Below are 20738 nucleotides of genomic sequence, written 5' to 3'. Positions count from 1 at the left end.
TTAGGGTCCCTTGTTTGGGCCCTTGGCTGTTGGGGTGTTTTTGCCCCTGGGTTACTTGTTCTTCCTGGGTTGTTGCTCCTGTTAAGCACGTTTTCCTGTTGCCAGGTTGGTTCTCTTACTTTGGTAAGGTTCCTTTCTCTGATGTGGGTACTGCGTTGCTTTAGGCGCGGCTGCGTTTTTTCCCACCCCTCATGTCTACACTGCTCTGGGACGTCCCCATTAGTGAAGATTATGAAGTGGCGGCGACTGTCGGAGGACGTAAGAGAAAACTGAATTTTTGTAAATTCTTACCGTAAAATTCCTTTCTCTGAGTCCTCCGACAGTCGCCGCCCCCGCCCCTCTTTTGGGGTTTGCTTATGTACTCTACTGCTATGCTACTGAAACTGAGTTGAGAATGCTGGAAGCAGGGAGGTATTGACTGAGGGGACCACCCCCTAGGGGTGGGATATGCTAAAAGCTTTGATATTAACAAATCTTGTTGCCTAGCTACTCCTGCGGAGCAAAGGTCAATTACCCCATTAGTGAAGATTATGAAGTGGCGGCGACTGTCGGAGGACTCAGAGAAAGGAATTTTACGGTAAGATTTTACAAAAATTCAGTTTTTTTCTGCCTAGTCAGGAGTAAGGACCTAGTCCCTTGCTGGGATCTCTGGTCCTGGCAATTTTTTTCCTTTTTTTTTTTTTATGGCTTTTTTTTTCCTGCGAGATCTACAATCAACTGCCGGACTGGGTGACGGGCTGGGTAATCTAGATCCAGTGGTTACCCCAGTCTGGCCAGCGAGTGCAGGCAGACCACAGCCTTTCGCTAGGTTGGCCGCGACAGGCCCCATCCTTGACCAGGGCGTCAAGCAAGTTAAACGTCTAGCGGGGACAGATATGACGGGGCGCCAATAGTCCACGTCAAAGTGTTGCCTTGTTGGACAGCCCCCCAATTTGTTGGAGAGGAGGTTCTGTCTTGGGAGTGTTACCCGCACGCATACTGGATGGGTAAGTAGATGGCCCCTTCTCTCCTTCCTGGAGGGTAAGTGGGGCGTGGGTACTCCCTGGGGTAGTCGTTCCCTCTGGGTTTCACTTCCATCCCCCCCCCCCCCCAAACCCCCTCACCCCCTACCATGGTGGGGTCGTGGCCTGGTTTATTCACATGCCCTGGTCCCTCTGGCCTGGGTATCTAGCAGGCGCACTGCCCCCCCTCCTCCCTTTAGTTTGATTGTGCTGGGGGGGTCTCCCTTGGGCTCACCTTTTCTGCCGTTAGGCCTGGGGAGCAGGTGTCAGGGCTTCCGCAGACCTGCCAGTAATTGAGGCCGCGGCTTTGCAGCCTACTGGCCTGACGCTCTGTGGAGCAGCCCTATTGAGGGCAGCTGAAGCCGCCGCTCCCTGTGCAAACATCCACCCTCCTCTCTTGATGGCCTGGCTGTTAACAGCATCCCCTTGATTGGTACAGGTCCCCTCGGTCACCACACTCGTGGCCAGGCACCCAAAAATTTAATAGGCCCTGCGGCAGAGCCGGGCCCCTCCTGGAGGGGCGGCGCTGCGGGGATGGTATGGGTCGCCGACATAGGTTATGGGCGCCCATCCCTGTGGGCGTTGTGGGGTCCTAGGGGGGATTCTGTTTGCAGGACTACCCACATCAGAGAGGCACTGGGGGGGCTCATTTTTGCGGCCTCCTCTGCGGGGGATGGTGAGGATGACTCCCCTTGGAGGGGCATCGACGGTCGGCGCCCCTGTGCGGGTCTCAGTCCGCGGCCCCCTCTGGGTTTTTTTGTTTGTGTTTCTGGGAGCGCCCCCGCCCTTCCTGTGTGGTTGATAGCCACCTTCCTTGACCTGTCTGCTAGTGAGGATGATTCCTCCACAGCTGTTGCTGCGCTTGTGAGGTGCTGGTTGACACACTAGTTGACGTATGCGGGTAACTTTGCAGATTGAGGGTGCAGCTGAGGCGGCTGCGTAGGTGCCGTATCGCATGGCCAGCATGTTTTCTTATCCCTCCTATTTTGCAAATTTGCCCATATTGCATGGGAGCGTCCAAAACACCCTCTTGTGGTTCCTACATGCCTTGTTGTGAGGTAACCCTTTGTGGAATCGCTACTCCAGAAGTGGACTGTTCCGCCAGTGATGGACCACCTCCGTATCCCCCCCCCCTCTTTCCAGGTTGAACAGCCAGCTATGATTCTGGTAGAGGAATCCCTGGCCTTTGAGGATCTGGCTGACAGGAAGGTGATGGCTGTGGCCGCATTAGGTTCTCTGTTGCATGTTCGGTGTTTAGGCCAATCATGGCCAGAGCCCTAGTGTCCTAGTGGACTACGCTTTTGCGCTGTGACCTAGAGGGTGAGCAGGTTCCCCCTGCCTTGCTGAGAGGCGGACCAGTTGTTCCAGGGGTTGCAGTTTGTCTCTTTTGGACGCGGTTCCCCTGATTCAAAGCTGTTTGGGCAGTAGGCTTAGGCGTGTATTGTGGCTTAAGTGTTGGTCTGCGGACCAGACCTCTAAAGAAACTCTGACTGCCTTACCCCTTCAAGGCGATTGCTTGTATGGCGAAGAGTATCTTTCTTCCACAGTCTGGATAGGAAAGGGAATCTTGTCGTAGACGTGGCCTGCATTTCTCGGCCGACAAGAGTTTTTTAAGTCCTCCTCGGGAGGATCCAAATGGTCCTAGCCTAACTGGCAGGATTTTTTTTCAAGATCCGCAGACAAGGTTTCTTCAGCTTGAAGGTGCCGCCCCCACCCTGGCCTTGGCTGGTGGATCGTTTTTCGCTGGCTTTCACAAAGGGATACTGTCCGGTTACAAGTTTCAGTTTCGTTCTTGCCCTCCGGAAATGTTCTCCTTTCCAATTTGTGTCCCGGATCGTTTGCAAGCTCTTTTTGGGGCAGTGCATTACCTGTTGCTTCATCAAAATGGTACAGGCTTTTTTTTTTCCCAAACCTTTTCCTGTTCCCAAAGATGGAGGGCTAGGTTCGTCCAATTCAGGACCTTACGGCTCTGATCTGCTTGTGTGGGTACAGAGGTTCTGAATGAAGTCCATTGGTACGGTGGTGGCACCCCTTCATCAGGGACTTCTGCCTCTGTCGGCATCAAGGAGGCTTCCCTGCACATTCCAACGTGTCCCCGACTCTAGCGTGTTGTTACCCTTGGGTCACGCCTCTGCTCCTCGGGTCTTCACAAAGTGTTGGCCCCCGGTTCTGGCATTGCTACGTCAGCGGGAGTTTGCAGTAATGGGCTCCCTAGACGTCCTCTTAAGAGCGGAGTCCTTTGCGACCCTGATGGGCGACGCAGGGATCACTTTACTGACCCTGAAGGTTTCAGTTGGTCTCTGAATTACCAGAGGTCTGCTCTGATTCCATCCAAAGAATTGGAATTATTTGGATCAGACTCTGGATTCGGCTCTAGTCAGAGTGTTCCTTCCTCTGAACAATCTCCAGAAGGTGCATGCTGCAATTCATCTACTGCTGTTTAGCAGGTTGTCCTCCCTCCAGACTTGCATGCTGGTGCTGGGCCTGATGGCATCTACCTTCAAGGTTGTTTAGTTTGCACAGTTCCATAAGTGGTCCCTTCCAAGGGAGTTTGCGGTCCTTGGACATTCAGATTTGGCTTTGCCGGGCATCCAGGGGGTCCCTGGTTGGGGGATTCGTTCCTCAGCTCTTCCACAGGGCAAATCCTTTCTCCTCTTGTCTTGGACAACTTTTACCACAGATGCCAGTCTGTCTGGGTGGGGAGGTGTCCTGGGACTGAGCTCTGCTCAGGTTTGGACGCTGGAAGATTACCAATCACTGTCTTAGAAGTTCCGGTAATCAGGCGGTGCCTGGATCACTGGACGGATCGTCTCCGGGGGCTACTGATACATTTCTAGTCGGGCAAAGCCACGTTGGTGGCCGATGTCAATTACCAGGGCAGAACAAAGGGGGTATTGGCAGCACTGGCAGTAGCCGACATCCTTTGGTGGGCAGAACGCTTTGTTCTGGCCCTCTCCACCGTACATATGCCAGGGGTGAAAAAGCTGGCAGGCGGACTATCTTAGTTGGCAGGCTTTGGACCAAAGGGAGTGGTCCCTTTACCTGGATGTATTTAATCAGATATGTCTTCGGTGGTTCTGTTGGCATCCTGGCTCAACAGAAAGGTACTGAGGTTTGTGGCAAGGGGGGGGGGGGGGGGCCAGTATCGTCTAATCTACACTTTTCCTCCTCTCAAGCTTCTACCGCGGCTTTTACACAGGATCGAGGCCGAAGGGATTCCAGTCATTCTCGTGGCCCCGGACTGGCCTCGCTGGTCTTAGTCCGCCGACCTGATGTGATGGGTCGCCAACATCCTTTGGACACTGCATTTTGGAGAGGATCTGCCGATCTTTCATCCTGCTTTGCAGTCTCTGGCTTTGACAGGCATCCTCGTTTTTTCCTGGTGGCTCGGGTCTTGACCTTCCTTCAACAGGAGGTTGAGCAGAAATTGTCCTGGAGTGTCCAAGGGCCAGGTGTCAAGGGCCAGGTGTTGACCTTGACCGTATTCTTTCTAGGGCCCCTGGCCACGCACTCCCTGGTGTGGTCTCCTCTACCACCTTGGGATCTGAACTTGGTGCTTTCAGTCCTCCAGAAGCCTCCCTTCGAAAATATTCAAGAGACTCCCCTGCTTACGCTGTCCCAGAAGGTGGCCTTTTTTTGGTGGCTATCACCTCTGCTCGCAGGGTGTCGGATTTGGTGGTGTTCTTTTGTCCCATCCCTTATTTTGTGGTCCACAAAGATAAGGTGGCTCTTGCCCCTGTCCTTTGTTCCTTTTTTAAAGTAGTCTGATTTCATTGGGTTGCCTTCCCTGTGTCCCAGGCCTAAACATCCTAAGGAAATTGCGTTGCATGCCCTGGATGTGGTTCGAGCGATTTGGGTGTACCTGGCAGCTACGGAGTCTTTTCAAAAGTCAGACTCACTATTTGTGTTCACAGATGGGCCAAGAACAGGACTGTTCTGCGACCATTTCAAGACAAATCAGACAGACATTGACTCAGGCCTATTTGATCAAGGGTCAGGTTCTTCCGTTTCCAGTAATGGCGCACTATACACATACATATAGTACTTCCTGGGTTTTTCGTCGTCAGGCGTCAGTGACGCAGGTTTTCAAGGTGGCCTCTTGGTCGTCGGTGCACACCTTGACAACATTCTAAAAAGTGGATGTGTTGGCATCTGCAGATGCTTCCTTTGGCTGCAAGGTTTTCAGGCTCCTGTTTATAGGGTCTGTTGCTTCTTTGGGGGAGTAATGTTAGTTTTCAGTTGTTTTTTTGTTGAGCTCCTGTTACCTGGTTGGCTAATTTTTAAGCCTTGGGAATGTTTTGCTGTTCCCACCCCTCATGTTTGACACTGCTTTGAGACATTCCAATGGTCCGGAATCCTGAGGAGCTGTGTCCGAAAATGAAAAAAAGGGAAAATTGGATTTTTGACTGGCCGTAAAATCCATTTCTCTGATGTTCATTGATGGGCACAGCACCCACCCCTCTATGAAGTTGTAATACTTCCAACACTGCTTGTAACAAAACTGAGTACCTATAGCAGAAAGGGGGAGTATACCTCCTGGGACTGCCCATAGGCGTAGGTAAATTCTTTTTGCTGCCTAGTGTTCTACTCCTGTAGGGGTCAGTATAACCCAATGGTCAGGAATCCTGAGAAGCTGTGTCCTTCAGTGAACATCAGAGATTTTACGGTAAGTCAAAAATCCAATTTTTCCCCTTCAGACATGGTTGTTTAAACCCATATATGTATTCTATTCTCTTTTGTGCAGCTTGCTGGCCTCTGGCTCAGATGACCAGCATATGATGCTTTGGGATCCATTTCATCATAAGAAACTTCTGTCTATGCATACAGGGCACACTGCCAACATCTTCTCGGTCAAGGTGAGCAGTGTCACATGGGTGGACCTTTGCAAAGTCATATACAATATAATGGTCGACATAGCTTTTCTTTGTTTTTGGGGCCCGAAGTTCCTTGGTTTCATGAATAAGATCCACCAACTATCATTTTTTCTTTCCATTTAACAGGGCTACCTGGCCACCAGTGCAGCCTCATTAGACAGCAGAATGGCAGTTGGCAAGGCTTTGCAATGAATTTAAAGTGACATTAAGCAAATATCTTCAGGCTCTGGTGCAAGTTGTAGGGGCCCTTCCTGATGCTGTTTTCAGTGGCTAGGTGCTATAATTACAGGTCACCAGTGGCCACAGCTTTTCGGGGGGCTCTCTGCACAGCCAATTATTATTTGCGGTGATCGCTGCTGGATGCACACAAAGTGGGTCTAGCAGTGATCACCGCAGGTAATTGCTGGCTGTGCATAAAGCCTTGAACAGCTGCCAGCACCATTCATCTGTCAATATAGTAAACGGTCCAGGGGCTGCACCTCTCTGCTGAGAGCCGCAGTAGGAATCTGTGGTTCTTGCCACTGCTATTCACACTGGCCATAATCACCAGTGTGAATGTAGCCTTATTCTCCCAAAAAAATTCATATACATCCACTACTTAAGGAATTTAAACCAGAGTTTAGTGTCAATTTAAGTCCTTAGCAGTGTTTTCTTCACAGTAGACCTTTTAAATAGCATGCCACATCACATGTCTGTGTCAGAGATTATACCCCCAGCGTGTTCTGTGGGTACAAGCACATTTTTACTAGCTTTAATAACCTACTTACCCTGCCTATTATACTTTTTTTTTTTCTTTTCATGATCAGTTTCTCCCACACACTGGCGATCGCATCTTGATTACTGGAGCAGCAGATGCCAAGGTCCATGTTCATGATGTGAACTCAAAAGAAACCCTCCATGTTTTTTCAGAACATACCAACCGAGTAAAGCGTGTTGCCACTGCCCCTATGTGGCCTAATACTTTTTGGAGTGCAGCAGAGGATGGCTTAATCCGGTAAGGGGAAAACTAATATTTGGAGCTGAACTCCAGGCAAACAGCTGATTACACATAAGAAATATACAGAAAGTAGCTTTCTACAGTTGTAGACTGTAGAAGTATTACAGTGGAATCCTCTCTCCACCCCCCAGCCTGATGACGATACAGTGAAATACCAGGAGACTGAAGAGGTCATCCCTGTGCTCACTCCTGTTAGCATGTTCCTTGGCTTTACATTTGCATTCAACACGCCTGATTGGCTCCAAATCCTGCCCTTCCCTCTCTCAATCTGAGTTCTGCTGTATAGGGGATTGCAAGAGGCTGAAACCAAGCAAAATTCACTAGTTGCATTAAAAACAAAATACATTTTAAGCAGAACTAAAATATATTTTCTATAGTTAAAGCACTCTGCAAAGTAAAATGATTCATGCATGTATACTTGCAAATATTCATTGCCTTTTGCATTATCCATATTTATTATTATCCATATGTCATCTTGTGTAGTTTTTTTCCTCAGCATAGTGGGAGTTGATGAAGGTTTGTGTCTGAGGGAAGTGATGTAATCATTCCCTTAGGCTTGGTTTACACCTATGCATTTTTTAGTATGTTTTACAGTTTCCAGAAACGCACTACAGTCCATTTAACATGGTTTCCTATAGTACACGTTCACATCTATGCGTTTTTCAGCCAGTGAGTGAAAGGGTCAGGGACTTTTTTCCCGTAGCAGATTGCGTTTTGCATGTAATAGGCTTCAATGGACCCTCACAAAAAACGTAAGTGTTGCGTTTTTGATGCGTTTTTACATGGGTCTTGCATTCTGTTTTACGGATGAGTCATCAGCTGTCAGCGAGGTTCCCTGCTGAATGTAAAAAAAAACCAAGTATTGCCGGCAATAAAGAAAAATCGCCTACCCCCCCATCCATACCAGGCTCTTCGGGTACTGTATGAATTTTGAGGGTAACCCCACGCCAAAATGTAAAAAACAAAGAATGGCGTAGGGTCCCCCCCCAAAATCCATACCAAACCATTATCCGAGCATGCAGCCCGGCAGGTCAGAAAAGGGAGGGGACGAACCAGTGTCCCCCCTCCTGAACCATACCAGGCCACATGCAGAGCCCCCCCTGCCCCAAAGCACATTGTCCCTATGTTGATGGGAACAAGGGTCTCTATCTGACATCCCTGGCTGGTGGTTGTGGTGGGGGTCTGCGTGCAGAGGGCTTATCGTAATCTGGAATCCTCCTTTAACAAGGGTGCACCCAGATCCTGCCTCCCCCCAATGTGAATGAGTATGGGCTACATAGTACCCTTCCCCCTTCACCATAAAAGTGTAAAAAGTGAGTAAAAACACTACACACGTTTTTTGACAGGTCCTTTAGTTAAAAAATAACAGACCACGTCTCCTGGATGTAGATTCATCATCATCAATCATGACACCTGCTGGACCTAAAAAGAAAAAAAAAAAAAGGCTCTGCTCCTTTTATCTGCCTGCTCCGCCGTCTGACAGTCCTTAAATAGGTAAGGGGTGAACCCACCCAGCAACATTTCCTGGTGGCACCATCTCCCCGTGATGTCATCGACCGGTGCATGCTGGGCCGCCCCTTACCTATTTAAGAACTGCCAGGGCAGGCAGACCGTGGGAGCGGAGGTTTTTTTTGGGTCCAATGGTGTGGCAGGCGTCATGATTGGCGATGGATCTACGCCAGGGGACATTGTTTTTTTTTTTATTTTTTAATAAAGGACTTTTCAAAAACTTGTGTAGTGTTTTTACTCACTTTTTACATATTTTAGGTGAATTAATAGGGGTACTATGGGTCACATGGGGGGGGCGGGATCTGGGGGCCCCCTTGTTAAAGGGGCTTCCAGATTCCAAATAAGCACCCCGCAGACCCCCACAGCCACTGGCCAGGGTTCTGGGGAAGAGGGCCTTGTCACCATCAACATAGGTACAAGGTGCTTTGTGCCCCCTGCCCCAAAGCACCCCCCCCCCAGGAGGAGGGGAGCTGCTCGCTCGTCCCCTCCCTTTCCTGACCCACCGGGCGGCATGCATGGATAAAGGTTTGGTATGGATGGGGGGGGGGGGGGCACACGTGTTTTTTTTTTTTTGCTAATATTTTTTTTTATGTATTGCCGGTCTTCTATCTGATTACCGCTACCCGTCAGATCATGTAACAGAAGTGATGTTCCAACTAAAAAATACTTGGCGCATGCGCATTATGTGTTCCAACATGCATTCCACGACGCTATGCATTCCAGACACTTAATGATCTGACAGGAAGCGGCAATGTGATAGAACACCCATGCAGACATCTTACTACACCTAGCCACGTCTTGAATTTCAGAGTAATTTTAGCAATAATGTGTGCATATATAAATAAATATAGTATATTGACATCTGTGATGCTGTTTTGATGTTACATTTTAAAAGAAGCTGGATGCCAGCAGTAGGAAGGTGGCGGAAGCCATGTTAGTACACCTGCCACTGCTTGTAATGTCAGAAGGTTTTTTATCTTAATGCATTCTATGAATTAAGATAAAAAAAACCTTCTGTGTGTAGCAGCCTCCCCAGCACCCCCTAATACTTGGTGAAAGGTGCGCAAATTACGAGTGATGAAAAGCGGAAAGCAGCAATAGAAAAAATAAATGTGGAAGAATAAATAAATTGGATAGTGCGCTACCCAACCCCCTAATACTTACCTAAACGCCATCTCGCTCCAATCATGTCCATGAGTCCCTCGGCCATCTGGGACTCTCTCTCCTGATTGGCTGAGACAGTCAAGGTCAGTTAGCCAATCAGAAGAGTAAGGGGGCGGTGCCGAACAGCAGCTCCGTGTCTGAATGGACACACAGAGCTGCAGTTCAGCTCGGGTGCCTCCATAGCAAACTGCTTGCTGTGAAGGCACTCAACAGGAGGGAGGGGCCAGGAGCATCAATGAGGGACCCGAGAAGAGGAGCATCCAGGCTGCTCTGTGCAAAACCAACTGCACAGAGGAGGTAAGTATAAAATGTTTGTTGTTTTTTTTTTTTTAAACAAGACTTTGCAATCACTTTAAATTTTCCAAATGTACCATCAAAACAGCATCACAGATATCAATATGCTATATTTATTGATGTAGCACCCTCCTAGGTAGGTGCTAGGAAGAAGCATATGGTGTCCCTGTCTGCATATCAGGAGGGCCTGATCATTTGGTTAGGCTGTCATGTGCTTCCAAGGGTGTCTGTTGAGTCTGGGGAGTCTCCCCACTGTGTCCAATGAGGGTTCTTATTGGACAGTGGAGGAAACCTGACCAATATCACACCAGGGCTTGTATCCATCTCAGAGGGCATAATCTGCCGCAAAGCATCCTGGGATAGGGTATAAGTCTGAGGGGAGCACATGATGCAGGGTCTTTTGGCGGGAAGCAGAGTCCCAGGAGAAGGGTGACGGCTGTCTCTCCTCCTGTCAGCCCAAGTGAGAGAGTGTCCCGGGTGATCGGCCTGGAGGATGAAGGTTGAGCTGAGCTGCAGAGGAGGGATCCGGAGTGCTGTGGAGCTGCTGGGCAGAAGTTTCATGGAAAAACAGTATCGTGAGTACTTGAGACTGCCCAGGGGTCTGCCTAGGAGAGGGGACCACTCCAGAAGGTCAAGGGGATCCAGGAGCCAGCTAACCTGTGGAGAAGGTTTAGAGAAAGGGGGTGCCGGTGTTTAAGCCCTGAAGATAAGTGAGAGGAAGATGGTGCCAGTGTGGGCCCTGAAGTGTTTAGCAGCAGCAGCACAAGTAACTACCTCAGCAAGGAGTGTCTAAGAGCGCTAAAGAAAGGACTTCTTTATTTGAGAAAGCAGTCCAAGGTCAGTTTGGAGTTAACAGGCAGCAAGCCAGTGTTAACCAGCGTCAACCGGCGTTGATCGGCATTTAGCCAGCGTCAAGTCAGCACCAAGAAGCGTTTTCAGTTGTCCCTAGCAAATTGTGCATAGCTGAGCCAAAGGAGTATCCCACTCATTCCCTTCTCCAATCCAAGTTCTCTATAAATACAAAAAACCCAAAGATACCGGACTGGTCATTGTCTCAGCACTCACACTTGGAGGAACATGCACAAGGGGTACTTTTGTTGCAACCGGTGGCCCAGGGGGACCCATATCCAGCAAAACGGCTGGGAATCCTGCTACATTTATATACGCTCACTTTATTGCTAAAAATTACTCTGAAATTCAAGACATAGCTGGATGTAGTAAGATGTCCACATGGGTGTTCTATCAGATTACCGCTGCCTGTCCATTCATGAAGTGTTTGGAATGCGCATGCGCAGTAAGTATTTTTGGTCAGAACATCACTTCCGTTACACAATCTGACGGGTAGCGGTCATCTAATAGAACACCGGCAAATTCTTTTTTTTTATACTTTCAGCTGTCAGTGGGGAAGCCCACTGACAGCTGATGACTCATCGATTGTTAAGGATGTGGCGGTCAGGTTCCCGGCCTGCTTCTTAACAACCAGCTATACAGTTTGTTAAAGAGGGGAAGAAAAATAAAAAGCAAAACACATGAAAAACACATAAAGCGCATATTTACAAACCGCCAAACACACTTGAAAACCGCACCAACCGCACAGATGTGAAATTATGGTTACATGGTATTACCTGTAGGAGTTAGTTCCATTATTTATCAGGAGAAAGCAGTTCTGTCACCACTATGATCGACCCTGCTCTTTTATAAGCAACTTCTTTCTACTTTTGAATGCTACTGTCCCAAATGAGAAGGAAAACACAGGGTAGAACTGTGTGGAGCCGCATTGTTTTCTGCACTGATGTGCTTTGCTGTTATGCAAATATAGGAGCATACTTACAAATGTAGGAGTTCAAACCAAGAGGTCATAGAGAATCATAGGTCCTTGCTATATCTGCACAGCAGCTTGGAATCCTGCTGGAAAAGCCACAAGACATATTTTTGCAAATTCACATGCATGTACAATTTTTTTGTACCTTGGTAAATAAGCAGTGGCGACAAGAGATTTTAGGGCCTATACTGATCACAGGGTAATGATCCAAAATATGCTACAACTTGGCTAATTCTCAACAACCTTGGAGGAAAAATGGGAAAATTTCGGGAGTGGGATCTACGGTAGTATACAAATGGATATAAAACAGCTACACAACCCTGTAAATATTCCAGGATTTTGAGATGTAAAAACCGCACCAAGATAAATCCCTTCAGAATTTTTTCCACCTTTATTTTGACTTATAATCTGCACAATTTAAAAGACAAGTCCTGCTGCACACAGAAGGTTTTTATCTTAATGCATAGAATGCATTAAGATAAAAAACCTTCTGACTTTACAACCCCTTTAAATAGCAGTCAGTACACACCTGCTATCAATGAAAGTGACTCTGATTAAGCGCATATAAAGTTTGGTTGTTCTAGTAGGATTTTTCTGACATTTACTTGGTTACCTCCTACAGCAAAAGCCATGATCCACAAAGAGCTCATAAAGCATTAAATGGAACGCGTTGTTGGAAGGTATCAGTCAGGGGAAGGTACAAAAAAATGTCCTAAGTATAGAATATACCATGTAATAGAATGAAGACGGTCATCAACATGTGGAGAAAATATGGCACAAAAGTGCCATTACCAAGAGCTGGATGTTCTCCAAAATTGATGAAAAAAAGGAAAACTGGTCTGTGAGGCTGTAAGGAGGGCTACAGCAACAATAAAGGAACTGCAGGAATTTCTGGCAAGTACTGGTTGTGTACCTCATGTGACCACAAGCTCCCACATTCTTCATACAGTTAGGTCCATAAATATTGGGACATGGACACAATTCTAATCTTTTTGGCTCTATACACCACCACAATGGATTTGAAATGAAACAAACAAGATGTGCTTTAACTGCAGACTTTCAGCTTTAATTTGAGGGTATTTCGATCCAAATCAGGTGGACGCTGTAGATATTACAACAGTTTGTATATATGCCTCCCACTTTTTTAGGGGAACCAAAAGAAATGGGACAGATTAACAATCATAAATCAAACTTTCGCTTTTTAATACTTGGTTGCAAATCCTTTGCAGTCAATTACAGCCTGAAGTCTGGAAGGCATAGACATCACCAGACGCTGGGTTTCTTCCCTGGTGATGCTCTGCCAGGCCTCTACTGCAACGGTCTTCAGTTCCTGCTTGTTCTTGGGGCATTTTCCCTTCAGTTTTGTCTTCAGCAAGTGAAATGCATGCTCAATCGGATTCAGGTCAGGTGACTTGGCCATTGCATAACATTCCACTTCTTTCCCTTAAAAAACTCTGGTTGCTTTCGCAGTATGCTTCAGGTCATTGTCCATCTGCACTGTGAAGCGCCGTCCAATGAGTTCTGAAGCATTTGGCTGAATAGGAGCAGATAATATTGCCCGAAACACTTCAGAATTCATCCTGCTGCTTTTGTCAACAGTTACTGTACATCATCAATAAATACAAGAGAACCAGTTCCATTGGCAGCCATACATGCCCACGCCATGACACTACCACCACCATGCTTCACCGATGAGGTGGTATGCTTTGGATCATGAGCAGTTCCTTTCCTTCTTCATACTCTTCTCTTCCCATCACTCTGGTACAAGTTGATCTTGGTCTCATCTGTCCATAGGATGTTGTTCCAGAACTGTGAAGGCTTTTTTAGATGTTGTTTGGCAAACTCTAATCTGGCCTTCCTGTTTTTGAGGGTCACTAATGGTTTACATCTTGTGGTTAACCCTCTGTATTCACTCTGGTGAAGTCTTCTCTTAATTGTTGACTTTGGCACACATACACCTACCTCCTGGAGAGTGTTCTTGATCTGGCCAACTGTTGTGAAGGGTGTTTTCTTCACCAGGGAAAGAATTCTTCGGTCATCCACCACAGTTGTTTTCAGTGGTCTTCTGGGTCTTTTGGTGTTGCTGAGCTCACCGGAGCGTTCTTTCTTTTTAAGAATGTTCCAAACAGTTGATTTGGCCACACCTAATGTTTTTGCTATATCTCTGATGGGTTTGTTTTGTTTTTTTCAGCCTAATGGCTTGCTTTACTGATAGTGACAGCTCTTTGGATCTCATATTGAGACTTGAGAGCAACAGATTCCAAATAGCACACTTGAAATAAACTCTGGACCTTTTATCTGCTCCTTGTAAATGGGATAATGAGGGAATAACGCACACCTGGTCCCTTAAAAAGTGGGAGGCACGTATACAAACTGTTGTAATTCCTACACCTTTCACCTGATTTGGATGTAAATACCCTCAAATTAAAGCTGAAAGTCTGCAGTTAACCACTTGCCTACTGTGCACTTAAACACCCTTCCCATCCAGGCCAATTTTCAGCTTTCAGTGCTGTCACACTTTGAATGACAATTGCGCGGTCATGCTACACTGTACCCATATGAAATTTTTATCATTTTTTTTCACACAAATAGAGCTTTCTTTTGGTGGTATTTAATCATCTCTGGGTTTTTATTTTTTACAAAAAAAAAGAAGAAAGACAGAAATTTTTGAAAAAAAAAAAAAGTTTTTCTTATTTTCTGCGAGTAAATTTTGAAAATAAATTTTTTTCCCTCACTGATGTGCGCTGATGAGGCGGCACTGATAGGCTGCACTGATGGGCACTGATGAGGTGGCACTTATGGGCACTGATGAGGTGGCACTTATGGGCACTGATGAGGTGGCACTTATGGGCACTGATGAGGTGGCACTAATATGCCGCACTGATGAGCACTGATAGGCGGCACTGATAGGCGGCACTGATGAGCACTGATAGGCGGCACTGAGAGGTGGCACTGCTGGGCACTGAGAGGCGGCACTGACGGGCAGCACTGATGGGCACTGATAGGCGGCACTGATGGGCACTGGCGGATGGCACTGATGGACACTGACGGGTGGCACTGATGGGCGGCACTGATGGGCAGCACCATCAGTGCCCATAGTGCTGCCAGTCAGTGCTCATCAGTGCCTAGATGAGCAGGCACTGATGGGCACTGACTGGCAGCACTATGGGCACTGTGGGCATTGATGGGGGCACTGATGGCGGGCACTGTGGGCACTGATGGGGGGGCAATGTGTGTGTTTTTTTTACCTTTAGTAATCAGGGCACTGGTGATCAGTGCCCTGATTACATTGCTGTGTGTCCCCAGCGGCTGTCGGCTCCCCCTCCTTCCTCACACTGCAGTGTCTGTGTGAGGAAGGAGCGCCGGAGATGAGAGATGATCTCATATGTTTACATATGAGATCATCTCTCATTGGACGGCTTGATTACGTGGTGAATGGCCGCTGTGATTGGCCATTCACCACGATCTGTGATCGGCCGTGTCCAAGGGACACGGCCGACACAGATTCTCCCCGATGCGCGCTCGCGGGAGCGCGTCACTGGGAGGCCGTTTAAAAACGGCCTCCCGAAAATTCAAGTCCGCGCTGCAGCCGTATATAGGCTGTAGCGCGGATGGGAAGCGGTTAAATATGGTGGTGGGATAAAAGCCTTTTCTTACAAAAAAATGTATCCAAGCCCAGCTACTTTTTCCAAAAACCTACATTACATCAAGTCTGCCAAAAGCATGTGGGATACTGTGTTATGGTCTGATGAGACCAAGGGCTAACTTTTTGACCAGAATTCCAAAAAGTGCAAAACCAACTCCGTGCATTAAGGTCGAGGGAGTTATGAATAGTTTCAAATATCAGTCAATTTTGGTACAAAACCTTTAGGCCCCTGCTAAAAAGATGAAGAGGAATTTCACCTTTCAGTACAACCATCACCCAATGCATACATCCGAATCAGCAAAAGAATGGCTTTCTTGGAAGATGATCAAAGTTTTGGAATGGCCCAGACCAGAATCCAAATGAAAATCTGTGGGGTGACCTGAAGAGTGCAGTGCACAGGAGATGCTCTCACAATCTGAAAGTTTTAAAGCGCTTTTTTTAAAGGGGGAATGGGCACAAATTCCCAAGGCAAGATGTGCCATGTTGATGTTCTACTACAGAAGGCGCTTCAACAAAGTATTGGTTTAAGGGTGGATATGTATAAATATATATATATATATATATATATATATATATATATATATATATATATATATATATAAAGATTTCAGTTTGTTTTTATTTGAATTGCAGAGGATATAGGTCACAATAAAGGTGGAAAAAATTCAGAAGCAATTTATCTTGGTCTAATTTTTAAAATTTTTTTTTTTTTTTACATCTTAAAAACCTGGCATTTTTACAGGGGTGTGAAGACTTTTTATATCCACTGTTATAATCAAAGGACCAGATGGCTTTTTTTAAATGCTTGCTAAATGACTTGATAATAAAACACTCAGACCAAGTTTTTATACCTTTTTATGTTTGTTAAACACATATTTAATGGTCTTTTTATTCATTTCTTCTTTCACCAAATGTAGGCAATATGACCTAAGAGAGAGTAGTACTCATTCAGATGTCTTGATTGATTTGACGGAGTATTGTGGCCAATTAGTAGAAGCAAAATGTGTAAGCATCAGTCCTCAGGATAATAACTGCTTGGCTGTTGGAGCCAGCGGGCCATTTGTGAGGCTGTACGATATTCGAATGATTCACAGCCACAGGTGAGTAATTGCTGGTCTTTGGAGGAGGTAACCAAGAGAACATTTCTATGTTCATATTTTTCTTTACTGTTTGCACTGTAGGAAGAATCTTCAGCAGACACAATCTGGACTGCATACATTTTGCTCAAGACAAAAGCCTATCCCAGATGGAGCAGCACAGTATTATGTAGCAGGTGGGACCCTAGTCTGTTCTTAAAATGTATTGTACCCAAGAACAAAATAATTGCAACTTACCAGTTCTTGTATATGGTGGCTGCAATCATTTTCTTTTATTTTTCATTTTTTTTCCTTTTAATTTCTCCTTGTGATGTTGCAGAATATATGATTTGATGACCAATACCCCCCAGTCCTTGCTTCAGATGCTTCCAGGAGGCACAGGCACCAAAGATGCCTCAGAGCTGCCTCTTAGGATAGCTGGGTGCTTTTGAAGAATGCACCCAAACCCATTTCAGGAGTACAAACCTGTGGAATTTGAGTGTCCAGGAGGCTGCAGTAAAGCTCTGTGATTTTACTGGTATCGCCTGGAATTTTTTTTTATTTTTTCAGCAAAATTTGCTTGTGAGACAGGGAAAGTGTACCTACCATTTGCATAAAAGGGTTGTTTTACCAGGCCAAAAGGGATTAAATAAGAGAAATTAATTGATAGGGTTTATAAATGGGGTACATTTGCCAAAAAACAGTCAGTAGTAAATAAAAACACACAGTTTTTGACAAGTCGTTTATACATCCATCGTCAATCATGTTGAACGACAGCCGCCAACCCACAGGGACAAGAAAGCAAACCGCCAACACCCCACTGATTTGTTGCTTGCCTCCTGCCGACTAACACTAATATTCAGTTAATGGCGAATGATGTTATAGGGGACGGGGTCAACTGGTAATGTCATTGACCAAAAATGGACATGTCCATGTTTGATCAGTGTGGTCACTGGGTAACTCCACCCCTTAGATTATTTTGTGATGGGTAAAAGCAGAGTTTCGGTCAGCAAGAGGCAAGCGACAGACCAGTCAGGTGTTGGTGGCCAGGTCGGCGGCCATCGTTTATCATGACAATGGATGTACATTTAGGGTCTATTATTATTAAAAACTGTCTTTGTGTTTTATTGACTACAGACTGTTTTTTTAGAGAATGAGTAGGGATACAATGTACCCTATAGTTATTCAACCTGGAAGGATGGTATCTTGGGGGCCCTTTGTTAAAGGTTGTTGGGAAGAGGTCCTTGGATTTTGGAGGGGACCTCAAGCCATATTTTGTTTTTTTTACTGTTTGTTGTGAGGACCCCCCTCAAAATCTATTGCAGAGCTGAAGGGCCTGGTGTGGATTGGAAGGAATCCGCATGCCTTTTTTATTTTTTTTAAATGTTGGCTCTTTTGTTTTAGATTTTGCTGTCAGCAGGGATGAATCATGGTTGATAGGACGCTGGCGGGTGCTGGCTTCTAACAGCCGATGCAAAAACAGATGTCGTCTGTTTACGTTAGATTACCTTCATTCAGGTCCTGTTAAACAGAACAAGACAAAGACTTGTTCCATTAAAAAAAAAATGGACCTGAACAGATAAGGATGTAAACGGATGAACATCCATTTACATCTGCTTGCCCATAGAAATGCATTGCTTTTCGTTTTTTTACCAGTCAACAGAATGAAAAACAGATAGATGGATTGCCTGTGTGAAAGAGGCCTAATGCTGCTGTAAGCCAACCTTTTGGTTTATTGAATCTCCCTGATCACTGAACACTATTCTTTTTTTAGGCCACCTTCCAGTCAAGCTACCAGATTACAACAACCGGTTACGTGTTTTAGTGGCCACATATGTAACCTTTAGTCCAGATGGAACTGAGCTATTGGTCAACATGGGAGGGGAGCAGGTAAGGTTGTGTGTGAATAGATCGGTTTCATTTTTCAGTTTTTTATTTCAACTTATGTGTCAAACGACATTGTTCCCTAGGTCTATCTGTTTGATTTAACATTCAAGCAAAGACCTTGTACGTTTTTACTGCCTAAATCCCACCATAATTCTGGAGGCAAGTATGGATTTACTTTTTTTCCAATATATATATAATTAAAGATATTTATAGTTTTTCCCTTACATGTGATGTAAATAATAGCTTAATTCATTCATTTTATTATTTCTCTGCTTTTACCAACACTACATTCATCAACCACTTAATTACCAGTCTGTAATACCCAGGCCATTTTCTGTTTGACTGACAATTATTCTGTCATGTTATGCTAAGCCGAAATTATTTTTATATCATTTTTTAGCCCAATAGAGGTTTCTTTTTGGTATTTAAAACCACTTTTTATTTTAATATAAAAAAGGAAAAAAATGTTTTTGGTTAAAACAAAAATGTCAGAATAGTACCAAAAAACCCTGAAAGGACACTTTTTTTTTTGGAAAGCAGACACCTTAAGGTCTCATTTTTTACCATAATTTTATGGAAATTAACAAACCTGTCAGTACTGGGGGGTTTAAACATGGAGCTTGGAAATGCTGCAACAGATACATTAATGTACAGATCATACACAGAGGGAGGAGGAAGGGAAGGGGTTAATGTACTGGACACATACAGTTACAGGATAGAGGTGAAAGGGTAATCTTCAAATGGGCAGGATAAGGGAGGTAGAGGGGTTAATTTACTGGTTACTAGGGACAATATTACATATAGTATGTGTAAGAGGGATGGGGGGAGGGAAGGGTTTAAAAAAAAAAATGATCTGCGACAAATTACGGCTGCTGATTCATTCATTCAGTCTAATAATAGCTGGGTCAATTAGGTTAAAATGTATTATTTACAGCTGAATTGGCCCCTTTAGGGAGATTTGATACTTATGGGAAGGAGACCCTATTTTGCACAAGGTTTGCATGGTCTGTCTCCATTTATCATGGTTTACTTTTATGGTTTGAAAACTTCCAAAAATATCAACAGAAAAAAAATAAAAAATAATTTCTTGGGTTAAATATTGAAAGGTTAGATTTTTATTTCCATATGTGTCCTCCTGCAGATTTTCCCTTCCTGTCTAGTTAAACCTTTCTCACTGGGGAAGTAAATGAGGGTAAATCACTCTAATGGAGTTCCAAACAGCAGTAAACTCGTTAGTGGTTCTAACTAACTCTTTTCCTTCCTATGTAAAACTAAACTAAAAAAGTTTTGGCTCCTTTAAAAAAAAAAAGAGGTTTTGGCTAAATATACACTTTAAACGAAACCCAATTAATTTAACTGTTTTCCAAAACAGTAAGGCTCCGTTCACATGTCAGCGTATGGATCCGGAGATTATTGCAAATCGCGGGACGCCTGTGCGTTGCCCGTTGATTTGCAATAGCCCCCCAAACGCTGAGCGATGTTGCCGCGATTTCCGCCTGCCGAATCGCGGTAACATCGCGCAAAAAAAAATCGCCGGACGCATTACGCCCAAAAAAGTACAAGAGCTTCTTTGGAGCGTATTGCGTCCCGCGATTTTTTTTGCGCGATGTTACCGCGATTCGGCAGGCGGAAATCGTGGCAACATCGCTCAGCGTTTGGGGGGCTATTGCAAATCAACGGGCAACACACAGGCGTCCCGCGATTTGCAATAATCGCCGGATCGCGGGCGGAACCGAGGCGGTTCTGCCCGTGATCCATACGCTGACATGTGAACGGAGCCTAAAGCATGCCATGAATGATAACTGACTGTAAAGGTGATTAAGCTCTCAACCAAACTGTCAAGCCATCAAGTGAGTGATGCCATAAATGATATGTGCTTCACCATGGCAACTGCAAATTACATAGAGGCTAAGATGGCAGCTTTCATGGCTTTAACCACTTGCCGACCGCTGCAAGTACATATACTGCGGCGGTCAGCCCCTCACAGGCAGAGTGACGTATATATACGTCACTAGCCTGTGAGGCTCTGTGGAGCTAGCGCGCGCCGCCGCCGGCGGGCTCCCACGCGGTCACGGACCCCCCCCCCGCGCGTGTGACCGGCGGACCCGATGTCCGCCGGTCACTCAGTGATCGTCGGGGTAGAGGGAGAAAGGCAGGCGGCTAGTGTAAACAAGCCGCCTGTCATTCTCCCCTGTGTAGAAACAATGATCATACGGTTCTACTATGTAGGACCGTTGATCATTGTTCCTACAGCTCAAGCCACAGCCAATCACAGTTAGAATCACGCCCCTAGGGACACACACAGCCCCTTCCTCTCAAATAAGGTTAACCCCTTCACTGCCAGTGTAATTTTATAGTAACAGTGCATATGTATAGCACTGATTACTGTAGAAATGTCACTGGTAACCCCAAAAGTGTAAAAAATGTCAGTCAAGGGTCCGATCTGTCCGCCGCAATGTCGCAGTACC

General features: G+C 45.8%; 1 protein-coding gene across 4 annotated transcripts in view; it reads left to right on the top strand.

Annotated features, from left to right (window-relative positions):
- Positions 1-20738, top strand: part of WDTC1 (WD and tetratricopeptide repeats 1) — a 78228-nt gene that overhangs the window by 40878 nt on the left and 16612 nt on the right. For all 4 annotated transcript variants that reach the window (XM_082247059.1, XM_082247062.1, XM_082247060.1 and 1 more), the window contains exons 5-10: positions 5746-5857; positions 6682-6869; positions 16225-16407; positions 16489-16580; positions 18158-18273; positions 18354-18429. In XM_082247059.1, coding sequence (XP_082103185.1) covers positions 5746-5857; positions 6682-6869; positions 16225-16407; positions 16489-16580; positions 18158-18273; positions 18354-18429 — 767 coding nt within the window. The remainder of the gene's footprint in view (positions 1-5745; positions 5858-6681; positions 6870-16224; positions 16408-16488; positions 16581-18157; positions 18274-18353; positions 18430-20738) is intronic.

Source organism: Pelophylax lessonae (assembly GCF_965119305.1).
Source record: "Pelophylax lessonae genome assembly, chromosome: 2".
In the NCBI taxonomy this organism is placed as follows: Eukaryota; Metazoa; Chordata; class Amphibia; order Anura; family Ranidae; genus Pelophylax; species Pelophylax lessonae.
Note: the sequence above shows the minus strand (reverse complement) of the source record. Positions and strands in the feature narration are given on the sequence as shown.